This window comes from Bos indicus, chromosome 18, assembly GCF_029378745.1.
Source record: "Bos indicus isolate NIAB-ARS_2022 breed Sahiwal x Tharparkar chromosome 18, NIAB-ARS_B.indTharparkar_mat_pri_1.0, whole genome shotgun sequence".
NCBI lineage: Eukaryota > Metazoa > Chordata > Mammalia > Artiodactyla > Bovidae > Bos > Bos indicus.
The window spans coordinates 61,032,567-61,046,027 of NC_091777.1; the positions used below are offsets into that span (position 1 = coordinate 61,032,567).

Here is a 13,461-nt window from a genome sequence, read left to right on the forward strand (position 1 = left end):
ACGTGTTCAGACATCCTTGAATGTATGTTTAGTCGAAGCCTACGTTCAGAATTGTCTGAATGAGGATTTGTAGTAGAGACTAGATTACCTTCAAGAGTTTCCACGTTTTCTTTTAGAGAACACGTATGTTTCATAAAAGGATGGAAATCTTTTCTTAAACACTTCCACTTCTCGGCTGATGTTGAAGACTGAAGATGCTGTTTTTCCCAATTTGATTCATGTTGCTCATTTCTTTTTGCAGTACTGTTAGCATTATGTGTAAGTGTCTCCATTTCTTTATGTTCATATAAACATCCTCTCTGTCTTTCATATACCCTGGTATATTCCCAATCCGTCTTTAAATTTAAGTTTCTGAGGTGAAATATTTGATACATTCCTAGGTTTGCTTTTGGGAATACATCTTCTAACGCTGGATTCTTTGGCATCAAATCCTGGGTGTCTTGTGGAGACATAGCTGAAAGATACCAAATAACAAGTAATTTTACCTGCTATTCTCAGTGAATATCTTTAAAGATTTACAGAAAATTGATGACCATAGCTAGTTTAAAATTAAAATAGAGACTGAAGGATCAAGATGTCAGAGGTTTAGGCAGACGTGGAGCTCATCTCTCTCTCCACAAATGAATGAGAAATGGAACAATTCCCACAGAGCCCAGCTGAACACTAGCAGAAGCCCTTGGAAATCTGAAAGGACAAGAAAGATTCCTGCTCTGTAGGGTAAGACTAAAGAAAGAAGAAGGAAAAAGAAGAGGAGAGGAAGTGGGTTTGGGCCTGCAACCCTGCGGGGAGATTAAAGTGAGGAGATGTCTCCATATCCAAGGAAGCCCCTCACTGGGGGAGCTCATTTTGGACAGGAGAGCCTCATTCTCTGTGGGAAGAGAACATGGCAAACAGTGTGTGGCAGCAGGACAGAGTGAGACCTGCACACAGGGTGCTGACCCCAGCCCTGCCCACCCAGCCTTAGAGGCATGTCCAGCAATACAGACAAGGGCTGGGTGCTGAAATGTGGGGTTTGGAGAGCAGACCCAGGCAGAGGACTGTGATGTGCTATGAGGAGACATCCTGAGGGACGGGAGTGAAGCAGGAGGTCTATAAACAAGATGCTTGTGGAGGAAGCATGAACCACCACAGAGAGAGTGTCATTGTTGAATGATGCTCAGAGAATGAGCCCACTGCATCCCTTGTCCCTTGTGCCTGCCTCTGCTATCCAAGGACTACAAAGAACTCTATCCAGCCTGGGACCTTTTGAGCCCCCAGCCATGGCCTCCCCCATCGACCTCCTCCACAATCAGCAGAATCCTGAGCTCTGGGGCAGCCTCAGGAGAAGACACCTGTGAGTTGGCCACACGCACAGATGGAGCAGAAAGCACAGGTGAATCCCAGCAATAAAGAGGAAAAGCTGAAAACTCTCCTTGCAGCAACACAAGCCAGGGTCTTACACCCATGACCAGCTTTGTAACCTCAGCCCCTACAGAGCATCTGAACCAACAACCAAGGGCTCTCTCATTCATGGCAGGTATAGCTTTAGTAGCTGTAGACTTTGTGGGCTCCTATACAAGGGGGCTGGGCCAGGACAGAGCCTGAGCTGCTCCGTAGCACCACAGCGGGTCCAGCTCCATGCTGAATGCAATCCCAGGACTTGACTTCACTGAATTTATGCTGGTGACCTTGTTAAAACAACAGCTGAGAAACACCAGGGCCGTGTGTCATCATGCCCATGGTTTGGTGGGGACAAGAGCAGTGCCAGCACCTCATAACATGAGAGCTTGCAGAACGCGTGAGAGAGGGTACCAGAGCACACCCCGAGGTGAACTTCCTAGAGGAGTAATACTCAGTGACTTCTCTCCCAATGGATGTGCTCCAATCTCACCTGCCTGGCACCACAGATCAGAATCACAGCAAAGACTCAGATCTGGGAGCTCTATTCCACCATGCAGGGAGTAGGCACCCCCGAGAGAGGGCACTAACAACCACAGAACAAGAGGGAAACAGCCCGGAATATCCAGGGCAGGCTCTGGTCACAGCTAACAGCAATCAGAGCACAGATCAAGAGAGGATAAAGGCACAAACCTCTGGACCAACCTCACCCACCAAGGTGCAGATATCAGAAGGAAGATTAACTAGGTGGCTGCACCCTTCAAAACAAAGATCACATACAGAATGCAGGACAATATGAGATGGCAAAGAAATACCATATAGGGGAAGAAACAAGATAAAACCCTCCAAGGACCAAGGAATTAAGAGGTGATAGGCAATCTAATGATTACTTTTTGCTTTTAGTCATCTTAAGTGGAGACACCAAGCACTTTCACAAATCCTAGGTGCCTAGTATTTTTTAAATCCACTTCTTGCCACACATGTTTCTGAGAATGTGCTATTAGATGTTTCAATCTAAGAATCAGAAATGATAGTGACAGAGTCTAGTCAGAAACTGAGGACACATAAGACAGTGTCCAAGGAAGCTGAATACAAATAAGATAAACTTAATTACAGTACTAGTTTTAAGAAATTAAATAAGAAGAGAGACTTTAAAACTATGATTGAAAGAGGGAACTCTACTCCTTGATCTGTGGAGACCTAAATGGGAAGGAAATCAATAGGATGGTAAAGACTAGAGATCTCTTTAAGAAAATTAGAGGTACCAGGAATATTTCATGCAAAGATGGGAACAATAAAGGAGAGAAACAGGATGGACCTAAAAGAAGAAGAAGATATTAAGAGAAGTTGGCAAGAATATATGGAAGAACTATACAAAAAAGATCTTAATGACCGAGATAACCACGATGGTGTGGTCACTCACCTAGTAACAGACATCCTGGCATCCAAAGGAAAGTCGGCCTTAGAAGGCATGACTACCAACAAACCTAATGCAGGTGATGGAACTCCAGCTGACCTATTTCAAGTCCTAAAAGATGATAATGCTAAAGTTCTGCACTTGATAAGCCGGCAAATTTGGAAAACTCAGCAGTGGCCTCAGGACAGGAAAAGGTCAGTTTTCCTTCCAATCACAAAGAAAGGCAATGTCAAACAACGCTCAAACTACTACACAATTTCCCTCATTTCAAACAATAGCAAAGGCTCAAAATTCTCCAAGTGAGGCTTAACAGTATTTGAACCGACAGCTTCCAGATGTTCAAGCTGGATTTAGAAACGGCAGAGGAATCAGAGATCAAATTGCCAACATCCCTGGGATCATGTAAAAATCAAGAGAGTTCTGGGGAAATGACGACATCTGCTTTATTGAATCTATCACAGCCTTTGATTGTGTGGACAAGAAACTGTGAAAAATTCTTAAATAGATGGGAACACCAGACTACCTTACCTGCCTCCAGAGAAATCTGTATGCATGTCAACAAGCAAGAGTGAGAACTGGACATGTGACAATGGACTGATTCCAAATTGGGAAAGGAGTACATCAAGGCTGTACATTGTCAGCCTGCTCATTTAATTTATATGCATGGTACATATTGTGACATACTGGGATGGATGAAGCACAAATTGGAATCAAGATTTCAGGGAGAAATATCCATAATCTCAGATATACAGATGACACCACCCTTAGACAATGGACTGATTCCAAATTGGGAAAGGAGTACATCAAGGCTGTACATTGTCAGCCTGCTCATTTAATTTATATGCACGGTACATATTGTGACATACTGGGATGGATGAAGCACAAATTGGAATCAAGATTTCAGGGAGAAATATCCATAATCTCAGATATACAGATGACACCACCCTTAGAGCAGAAAGCAAAAAGCAACTGAGGAGTCTCTTGATGAAACTGAAAGAAGAGCCTGAAAAAGCTGGCTTCAAACTCAACCTTCAAAAATCAAAGATCATGGCACCGGTCAGATCGTTTCACAGCAAACAGTGGGAGAAACAGTGGAAACAGTGAGAAACTTTATTTTTGGGGGGTTCCAAAATCACTGCAGATGGTGACTACTGCCATGAAAGTAAAAGACGCTTGCTCTTTGGAAGAAAAGCTATGACCAACCTAGGCAGCATATTAAAAACCAGAAACACTACTTTGCTGACAAAGGTCCATCTAGTCAAAGCTATGGTTTTTCCAGTAGTCATGTATGGATGTGAGAGTTGGACCATGAAGAAAGCTGAGTGCTAAAGAACTGATGCCTTTGAACTGTGGTATTGGAGAAGACTCTTGAGAGTCCCTCGGACTGCAAGGAGATCACACCACTCCATCTAAAGGAAATCAGTCCTCAATATTCATTGGAAGGACTTAGTGAAGGTGAAGTTCTGATACTCTGGCCACCTGATATGAAGAACTGACCCACTGAGAAAGACCCTGATGTTGGGAAAGATTGAAGATGAGAGGAGAAGGGGACAACAGAGGGTGAGATGGTTGCATGGCATCACTGACTCGATGGACATGAGTTTGAGCAGGCTCTGGGAGTTAGTGATGGGCAGGGAAGCCTGGCCTGCTGCAGACCATGGATCGCAGACTCAGATCGACTGAGCGACAGAACTGAATTGACTGATATGTATAATTGATCCTCTTTGCTGTATAGGAGTACAAAATTCGAAAACAGCTCTATTCCAATTAGAACTTTTAATAAAGATTTCTTTATATAATCTAAAAATTGTCATAGTTTAAATCAACCATTAATAATGTAGTGGAAAATGTGCTAAGATTTTATGTCAATTTATTTTAAAATTCTATGAGGTAAGAAAACACAATAAAGTATTTTAGCACGTTAGAATTGGGGCAAATACAGTAAAGATATTTAGTATGAGATCATATAAGGTAAAGAGAAACTTTCAAGTCAACCTGAGATGTGCATTGTTTCATTTTTACCAGGTTTTGCTTTCTGCAGTGAAAAATTACTTGAATTTGAAATTTACTTAGAAGGTCCTATGTGTCGCTCCCAGTGGATAGGAAATTATAAATCAGAGAACAAAAACCTGTCCCTAGTATTCCTGGAAATTTGGCAGTTTGTCTACCACTCTACTCACACATTTCTGTCTAGAGGTAAAGGACTGTCATACAGTTACTCAGAAATGGGCAGAGTTTTCCTAGGGCCCCCAAGAAATCAAAGAGCAACAAATGAACACAGTTTGTCACAAGCCAAGAGCAGACTTTTAGGTCACACTGTGATGGAGAAAAGTAATCACTGGAAATAAATGCACGAATGATTTCAGAGACAGAGAATGGGGCAGGTGATACATTTCTATCACAGTAGCAGAACAAACCCAGGTTTTCGAAAACCATTTCCACTGAAGCAAATTTCCCAACATCACGTGATGAAGGATGAGTTCCTCGCTGCTCCTTGGACCTCTCATCTGAGTCATCATCTCCAGCCATTCATACCTACCTGGGTAAATGGCTGTTGTCTCCATTCTCCTCATATTCCTAGGATCCTTCAATAGCTCCAGAAAGGTGACCAGGTCCACCTTAGAGACAAGCCCTGGTGATCAGAGAAAGGAATATTTGTGTCGTTAGAGATTCATCAGTATCGAATCCAATATGTATTCAGGTGAGACAAGAATGCATTTTCTTCTAGAAAACGATTTCCTGAAATACTTTATTCAAAGCCGCTATACAATACTAACACACACCTAACAATCAGGTCCTGAGATTCTGGTCAAGTAGTACTAAGGCAAAAATAAGTAGTGTCAATGTGAGATTAAGAGAGGGTGCAACTATTTAATACCACAGAACTTACACAATTACCAGTAACCTAGAATGAAGGACGCAGAGTACATCAAGGAAGAAAAACATCACCAGCACAACGATTCATCATGAAGCCTTTCTTTCTAAACTCAGAAATAACGCATTATCCCCTAGAGAGCACAGATCTAAAAATACTGTGGTAAGCAGAAAAGTTCAGAAGACATTCTAGAAATGACGGAACAAAACCGCAGTGGGTAGATAAGGGATTCTGGAAGGCAGTTATCCTCACCCAAGGAGGCCAGGTTCCTGTAGTTCTCTACCATCACGTCCCTGTACAATTTCCGCTGACCAGGGTCCAGGCATTCCCACTCCTCTTGAGTGAAGTCTATGGCCACATCCTGAAACATTAGCCGTCCCTGAAATACAAGGTACAGTGCCAATAGGCTGTGGGAAGTCTTCCTAATGTGATCCAAGATGCAAACGGCAAGTTCAGAGACCTGGTCATGATTTGGTGGCTTGGCTGGTATTATAAAATATATTTTTTTACACAGTTTTCCTATTTACCCAATTTCTAATGTGAAGAAAGGAGGATGAGTTATGATCCACAAGCCATTAGAGAAACTATTCTCATCTGAAAAAGCAATTATAAAATAATCAGGGCAACATTAGCATATTTATTCCATGATTCAGGAGCAGACCATGGCCATGTTTTAAGGCCATCAGGATGGCAAAAGTCTAACCATGAGGGGTTACTTTCAGAGACGACGAATAAGCTTTGTCTACATGTACCATAACCTTAAGTAATGCTCATATACTTTACCAAAGTAACAAAAGATTTTACAAATGAATGTAAATCACTTAAAGGCAAAGAAATTCATAATCTCTTCTTGAAAGCTGCATTCTAAGAAAACTTTGTTCTATTAACATAGAGATTAGTCTAAATTCCAGTCTGCTACCAGCTTACCAGATAGCAAACAAAAGCTGTTTATCGGTTAACCTTAGAAAAATCTTTTCCATAAATCATTAAGTAGCAGTATTCTTCCAAAGGCATCAGACTGAAACCATAGAAGGCATGTTTAAATCTGATTAAACTGCAATTGACAGTGTAGCCTGGTCACTGCTGTGACTTCTAACACTTGAACATGATAAGTAGAATTATAGTTGACCAGATTTTATTAGGGCGTATCAGATCTATATGAACTTCACATAATTTTAGGATATCTATATTGGTAAAATCCACCATACAGTATAATCTGAGAATATTTATCACCCGTTCAACAGGACTTCCCATGTAACTTTACATGTCCAATGAACCCAGGTAGTTTAATAGCTCCCTGGGATGTCTCAGGGGCCCTCCGAAGCATTTCAAAGTCAGCTAGAAGTCAAATCATTTAGGAAGCTTTGTAAACAAATATCAAAAGGGGTTATAGCACTCAGTCAGATAAGATCTGAGTAACAGGCAAATTTGGCCTTGGAATACGGAATGAGGCAGGGCAAAGACTAATAAGAGTTTTGCCAAGAAAATGCACTGGTCATAACAAACACCATCTTCCAACAACACAAGAGAAGACTTTACACATGGACATCACCAGATGGTCAACAGCGAAAGCAGACTGATTATATTCTTTGCAGCCAAAGAGGGAGAAGCTGTATACAGTGAACAAAAATAAGACCAGGAGCTGACTATGCCTCAGATCATGAACTCCTTATTACCAAATTCAGACTTAAATTGAAGAAAGTAGGCGAAACCACTACACCATTCAGGTATGACGTAAATCAAATCCCTTATAATTATACAGTGGTAGTGAGAAATAGATTTAAGGGCCTAGATCTGATAGAGTGCCTGATGAACTATGGAATGAAGTTCGGGACATTGTACAGGAGACAGGGATCAAGACCACCCCCATGGAAAAGAAATGCAAAAAAGCAAAACAGCTGTCTGGGGAGGCCTTACAAATAGCTGTGAAAAAAAGAGAAGTGAAAAGCAAAGGAGAAAAGGAAAGATATAAGCATCTGAATGCAGAGTTCCAAAGAATAGCAAGAAGAGATAAGAAAGCCTTCTTCAGCAATCAATGCAAAGAAATAGAGGAAAACAACAGAATGGCAAAGACTAGAGATCTCTTCAAGAAAATTAGAGATACCAAGGGAACATTTCATGCAAAGATGCGCTCGATAAAGGACAGAAATGGTATGGACCTAACAGAAGCAGAAGATATTAAGAAGAGGTGGCAAGAATACACAAAAGAATTGTACAAAAAAGATGTTCACAACCCAGATAATCACGATGGTGTGATCACTGACCTGGAGCCAGACATCCTGGAATGTGAAGTCAAGTGGGCCTTAGAAAGCATCATTAAGAAAAAAAAAAAAGAAAGCATCACTACGAACAAAGCTAGTGGAGGTGATGGAATTCCAGTTGAGTTATTTCAAATCCTGAAAGATGATGCTGTAAAAGTGCTGCACTCAATATGCCAGCACATTTGGAAAACTTAGCAGTGGCCACAGGACTGGAAAAGGTCAGTCTTCATTCCAATCCCAAAGAAAGGCAATGCCAAAGAATGCTCAAACTACCGCACAATTGCACTCATCTCACATGCGAGTAAAGTAATGCTCAAAATTCTCCAAGCCAGGCTTCAGCAATACGTCAACAGTGAACTTCCTCATGTTCAAGCTGGTTTTAGAAAAGGCAGAGGAACCAGAGATCAAATTGCCAACATCTGCTAGATCATGGAAAAAGCAAGAGAGTTCCAGAAAAACATCTATTTCTGCTTTATTGACTACGCCAAAGCCTTTGACTGTGTGGATCACAATAGATTGTGGAAAATTCTGAAAGAGCTGGGACTACCAGACCACCTGATCTGCCTCTTGAGAAATCTGTATGTAGGTCAGGAAGCAACAGTTGGAACTGGACATGGAACAACAGAGTGGTTCCAAATAGGAAAAGGAGTATCTCAAGGCTATATATTGTCACCCTGTTTATTTAACTTCTATACAGAGTACATCATGAGAAATGCTGGGCTGGAAGAAGCACAAGCTGGAATCAAGATTGCCGGGAGAAATATCAATAACCTCAGATATGCAGATGACACCACCCTTATGGCAGAAAGTGAAGAGGAACTAAAAAGCCTGTTGATGAAAGTGAAAGTGGAGAGTGAAAAAGTTGGCTTAAAGCTCAACATTCAGAAAACGAAGACCATGGCATCTGGTCCCATCACTTCATAGGAAATAGATGGGGAAACAGTGGAAACAGTGTCAGACTTTATTTTTCTGGGCTCCAAAATCACTGCAGATGGTGAGTGCAGCCATGAAATTAAAAGACGCTTACTCCTTGGAAGGAAAGTTATGACCAACTTAGATAGCATATTGAAAAGTAGAGACATTACTTTGCCAACAAAGGTCCATCTAGTCAAGCCTATGGTTTTTCCTCTGGTCATGTATGGATGTGAATGTTGGACTTCGAAGAAGGCTGAGCGCAGAAGAATTGATGCTTTTGAACTGTGGTGTTGGAGAAGACACTTGAGAGTCCCTTGGACTGCAAGGAGTTCCAACCAGTCCATTCTGAAGGAGATCAGCCCTGGGATTTCTTTGGAAGGCATGATGCTAAAGCTGAAACTGCAGTACTGTGGCCACCTCATGGGAAGAGTTGACTCATTGGAAAATTCTCTGATGCTAGGAGGGATTGGGGGCAGGAGAAGAAGGGGACGACAGAGGATGAGATGGCTGGATGGCATCACTGACTCGATGGACGTGAGTCTCAGTGAACTCCGGTGATGGACAGGGAGGCCTGGCGTGCTGCAATTCATGGGGTCGCAAAGAGTCGGACATGACTGAGCGACTGAACTGCACTAAACTGAGATTCTTTGGCTGGCAATACTGTGTTTTCTGTCATTCTGATGTGTCAGGAGGACAACGGGTTCCTTGGGATCATGATTATGGGTAAGTGTAAACAAACCCGTTCAGAAGTTAAGCTTTTCAAGTCCAAAGAAACAGCATTTCAGGAAAGAGACAGAACAAACAAACAAAAGGACTATGCCTCTTACCTCGGAATGAGTCATTTCTGACTCCTTGCTTTCCTCTTCCTCTGGGCTTCCTTCTCACGTAAGATCAGTCTTGGGAAGTGACCCCTGAGTGTTGAAAATAGACTGTTCAATACCTAGAAAAACACACCGAGCTCCCTGTCACACAGCCCCACACAGAGGGAGGATCTCAACAGGTACAAAATACAATCCTCTACGGCCACGGACACAGCAGGGATTCTGGAACACAGAATCAAACGAGGTGTTTTTCGTTTTATTCTTTTCTTCAGAACTCGCGGCCCTTCCTGTGAAAACTACACGTTCTAGGCTGACCCTCCCCTTCAAACCTTAGGCGAGACCCTGACCAAACTCCATACAGAATAGAGCCTCCTTCACCTCTTCGTGGATCAAGGACTTAGGGGTTGGGCAATGCCGGACTTTAAGCAGCGGTCTCTACAAGTTAGAAGGTACAACTGCCAGAGAAGGACGTGGACTCTAGAACGATATTAACAGGAAGTGGACGTGGACCTCAGGGTCCCGGCAGCTAAGATAAAGGACTTCAGAACGTCTCACGGTGATGCGAGGACACACACTGGGGACGGGAAAATGGGGACGGTAGTTTGAATGTTCACAGAGACCCCCCGAAACCAACGTGTGAAGGACAAAAGGCTGTGGGACATGGAATCGAGTTTTAAACCAACAAAACTCACCAGGACACTCTGTCGCTCATTTAAACGCAATTCCAGGTCTGCAGGATACTGCGCACGCGTGGGCGGAAGAATCGGTACAGAGGAAGGTGAGCGCGCTACGCTGCGGCCAAAGATGGGCGACGAAAGGGGAGCGGGTGGGACGAGGCCGGAAGCGCAGGTACTTATGGGCGGGGCCAGTGGGGACGGGGCCTTGCCTCCCCTCAGCCCCGCCCCTCTCGGTTTTGGGTCTGTTGGTCCTTCTGTCCAGCTGTGCTTCCTTTCTCTGCCTTTTGATGCCTTTAAATCTCTTTGATTTCCTCTGGAGCAGAGCTGCTTCCTGCCTGTTCTAAGTTAGTGTTTCAAACAACTTAAGGCAAAAGAGAAGAATTTTGAGAGCTGCCTCTATGGAAAGCCGAGATGTTTTCAGCAATTTGAAAAACGGGGAAAATGCAAAAGCCCTTTGTGTGAGTGTATGAAGATGGGTGTCTCCTCAGTGACGAAAAGCAGAATGTAACCACTCAGATATTCCGTTGGGAGGAAGCCTCAGTAATTGTAACCAGAGACCTGCTTACATCAGGGAAGCTGGCTTTTCTCTTAGGAAGTGATTCCAGAAAGAAAGAGGGAGACCGGAATCTACATCGTCGTTTATAACGTAACCACAGAAATGATATACCGTTACTCCTTTCAGAATCTGTTGATACACAGATTGCCTCTGTTAATTGTTGCTGCTGCCGCTGAAGCCACCAATTGCCCTGCTTCTTCCAAGACTGAACAAGTTTCCAAGAAGCAGGACTTTTTGTGCTAAAAGTGGGCACGAAACTAGGCAAATGGGACGCGTGGATCTCATCGACTGCTCTGCACTTAGCTTCCCAAACACCCTCCCCTACTGTTGGCTTTCTTTCCTAACCTCCTCCTCTTCACCCAGTCCTTGAAAGGATAATCTGGAAAAGCGCTAACACAAGACAGGAAAAATAGTGAGGGGCCCACAGACCATTGTATCCCAGGAGAGTACACCCTTCTCTTTAAATGTGAGATTAGCAACTTCCCTGGTAGTCCAGTGGTTAAGATGCTGTGCTTCCACTGCAGGTTATTGGGTTCAATCCCTGCTCGGGGACTTAAATCTCAGAGTTGAAGTTTTAATCATTTCTTACACAGAAAGCATTAATCATTACAATATAAAGAAAAATGAAAAAAAAAAAAAAGAAAAGAAAAATGTATGTCAAGGTAATAAATTGCTTATTAAAGAAAATGTGTTTTGGAGCATCCCCAGCAGCCCAGTGGTTAAGACCCCACTTTCCGATACAGCATTGTGGTTCATTCCTTAACCAGGGAACTAAGATTCCACATGTTTTGGGGTGTGAACAAAATGAAAAGAAAATATGTTTCTTAAGTATCTGTGAGTGGGGACAAATTCTAAGTAGAGGATATTGATACTGCTTTTCATGATAAAAGTATCAGTAGGTCAAATCTCACAGTTCTCTGCTGGAACCTCTGGTTCTGAATATGACTTTGGTCACGAAGAACTAGGAGAATATTCTCTAGGGAGTTGGCACTAAGGTGTACCTGCTATTGCAGACTACAGTGGAAATTATGCGGGAATTTCTATCTATCAGACATTGAATCCTAACTATAAACAGGGGGTATTTGCCTCAAGATACTTTTTGAGAAGTTCTATGACATTTCAGACAATGAGGTATGAACATTTCACCTTTGTAAGATGACAGATGGAGAAATTCTTGAAAACCCCTCTCAGGTGCTTTGGCTCCATTTCTCTACTCATAATCTAAATGGAGGCACAGTTCAGTGGTCTCAAGAATAGGAAATAACTCGTTTTTGGTAGAAACACTTCTCATGGATACAAACTATACAAGCAGACACATGAAATTCCCTTCCTTTGTCAGACCTCAGTATTTACTACAGCTTCCTTGTGAGTCCCTGTCTGTCTCCAGGGGCCAAAGGGAATAGAACCTTCCTCAATCATTTCAAGAGTCCCTTTGGAGATGATTAATTGTTTTATCATTAGCAACTGAGCCATAAAGATTTTCACAAATAATCTCAGTTCTCCAAGCCTGTCTCACATCGTAGATACAGGTGAAAAGATAATTCCAGTTGTGAGGGGTCATGAGGTCACAGGATCACAAACCCATATCTAGGGGTCTGGCTGCCTCCCTCCCTGTCACAGGAGCAGCTTGATGTGACCAGTACTCTGAACCCAATATCTGGGCTATGTGAGGATATCAAGTGAGTATTTTCTGTTTCAGCTTGTGGGCAAGAATCTGCAAGAAAAAGGTGCTTTTGGGAGTCTGGGTTGGTGACCATTCAGGAAAAATGAAGTGTTCTGACTCAAAGTAATACAGTGCCAAAGGAACACTGGAAGCAGGAATAATTCAAAAATGTAATGGAGCTATTAAAGAGAGATTAGGTGCTACCAGATGTCAGTTCGCAATGTCTCCTAACATCATATCTCAGTGTAATTCTTTTTGAAAAATATTTATTTATTTGGCTGTACTGAATCTTGGGAGAAGGCAATGGCACCCCACTCCAGTACTCTTTCCTGTAAAACCCCATGGACGGAGGAACCCGGTGGGCTGCAGTGCGTGGGGTCGCTAAGAGTGGGACACGACTGAGCGACTTCACTTTCACTGTTGACTTTCAAGCATTGGAGAAGGAAATGGCAACCCACTCCAGTGTTCTTGCCTGGAGAATCCCAGGGACCGGGGAGCCTGATTGGCTGCCCTCTATGGGGTCGCACAGAGTCGGACACGACTGAAGTGACTTAGCAGAAGTAGCAACAGGATCTTACTTGTACTATATGGGATTTAGTTCCCTGATCAGGGATTAAACCTAGGCACCTCCCCCAAGTCCTGACCCCCCACCCCCCACCCCCTCCCTTGGCGAAGCTAGCATTGAGAGCCAGGTGTCTTAGTCACTGGACCACCAAGGAAATTACAGTGTAATTTTTGTGACAGTGATTGTTATTTTAGAATCCATGTGATATGAAACCTAATGTTTAGTCTAACTAATGACTGGAATTGCAGAGATAAATGGGAAATCATGGAGTAAACCCTCACCCATTCAAGTGGCAGCTACTTTGGGTGCAGTGAGCAGTGGGCCATTTGCAACA

General features: G+C 42.9%; 1 protein-coding gene across 2 annotated transcripts in view; it reads right to left on the bottom strand.

Moving 5' to 3' along the window:
• Window positions 1–13,202, bottom strand: part of LOC109572008 (zinc finger protein 665-like) — a 20,725-nt gene extending 7,523 nt beyond the window's left edge. The window contains exons 1-4 of one of the 2 annotated variants that reach the window (XM_070771617.1): window positions 9,673–13,196; window positions 5,922–6,048; window positions 5,334–5,426; window positions 89–454 (exon numbers count right to left, since the gene is read on the bottom strand). In XM_070771617.1, the coding sequence (XP_070627718.1) occupies window positions 89–454; window positions 5,334–5,426; window positions 5,922–6,048; window positions 9,673–9,687 (601 nt within the window). In that variant the 5' untranslated portion in view covers window positions 9,688–13,196. Of the gene's footprint in view, window positions 455–5,333; window positions 5,427–5,921; window positions 6,049–9,672 lie in introns of both variants that reach the window. The other variant, XM_070771616.1, reaches the window with a different exon arrangement.
• Window positions 13,203–13,461: the final 259 nt, after the last annotated feature.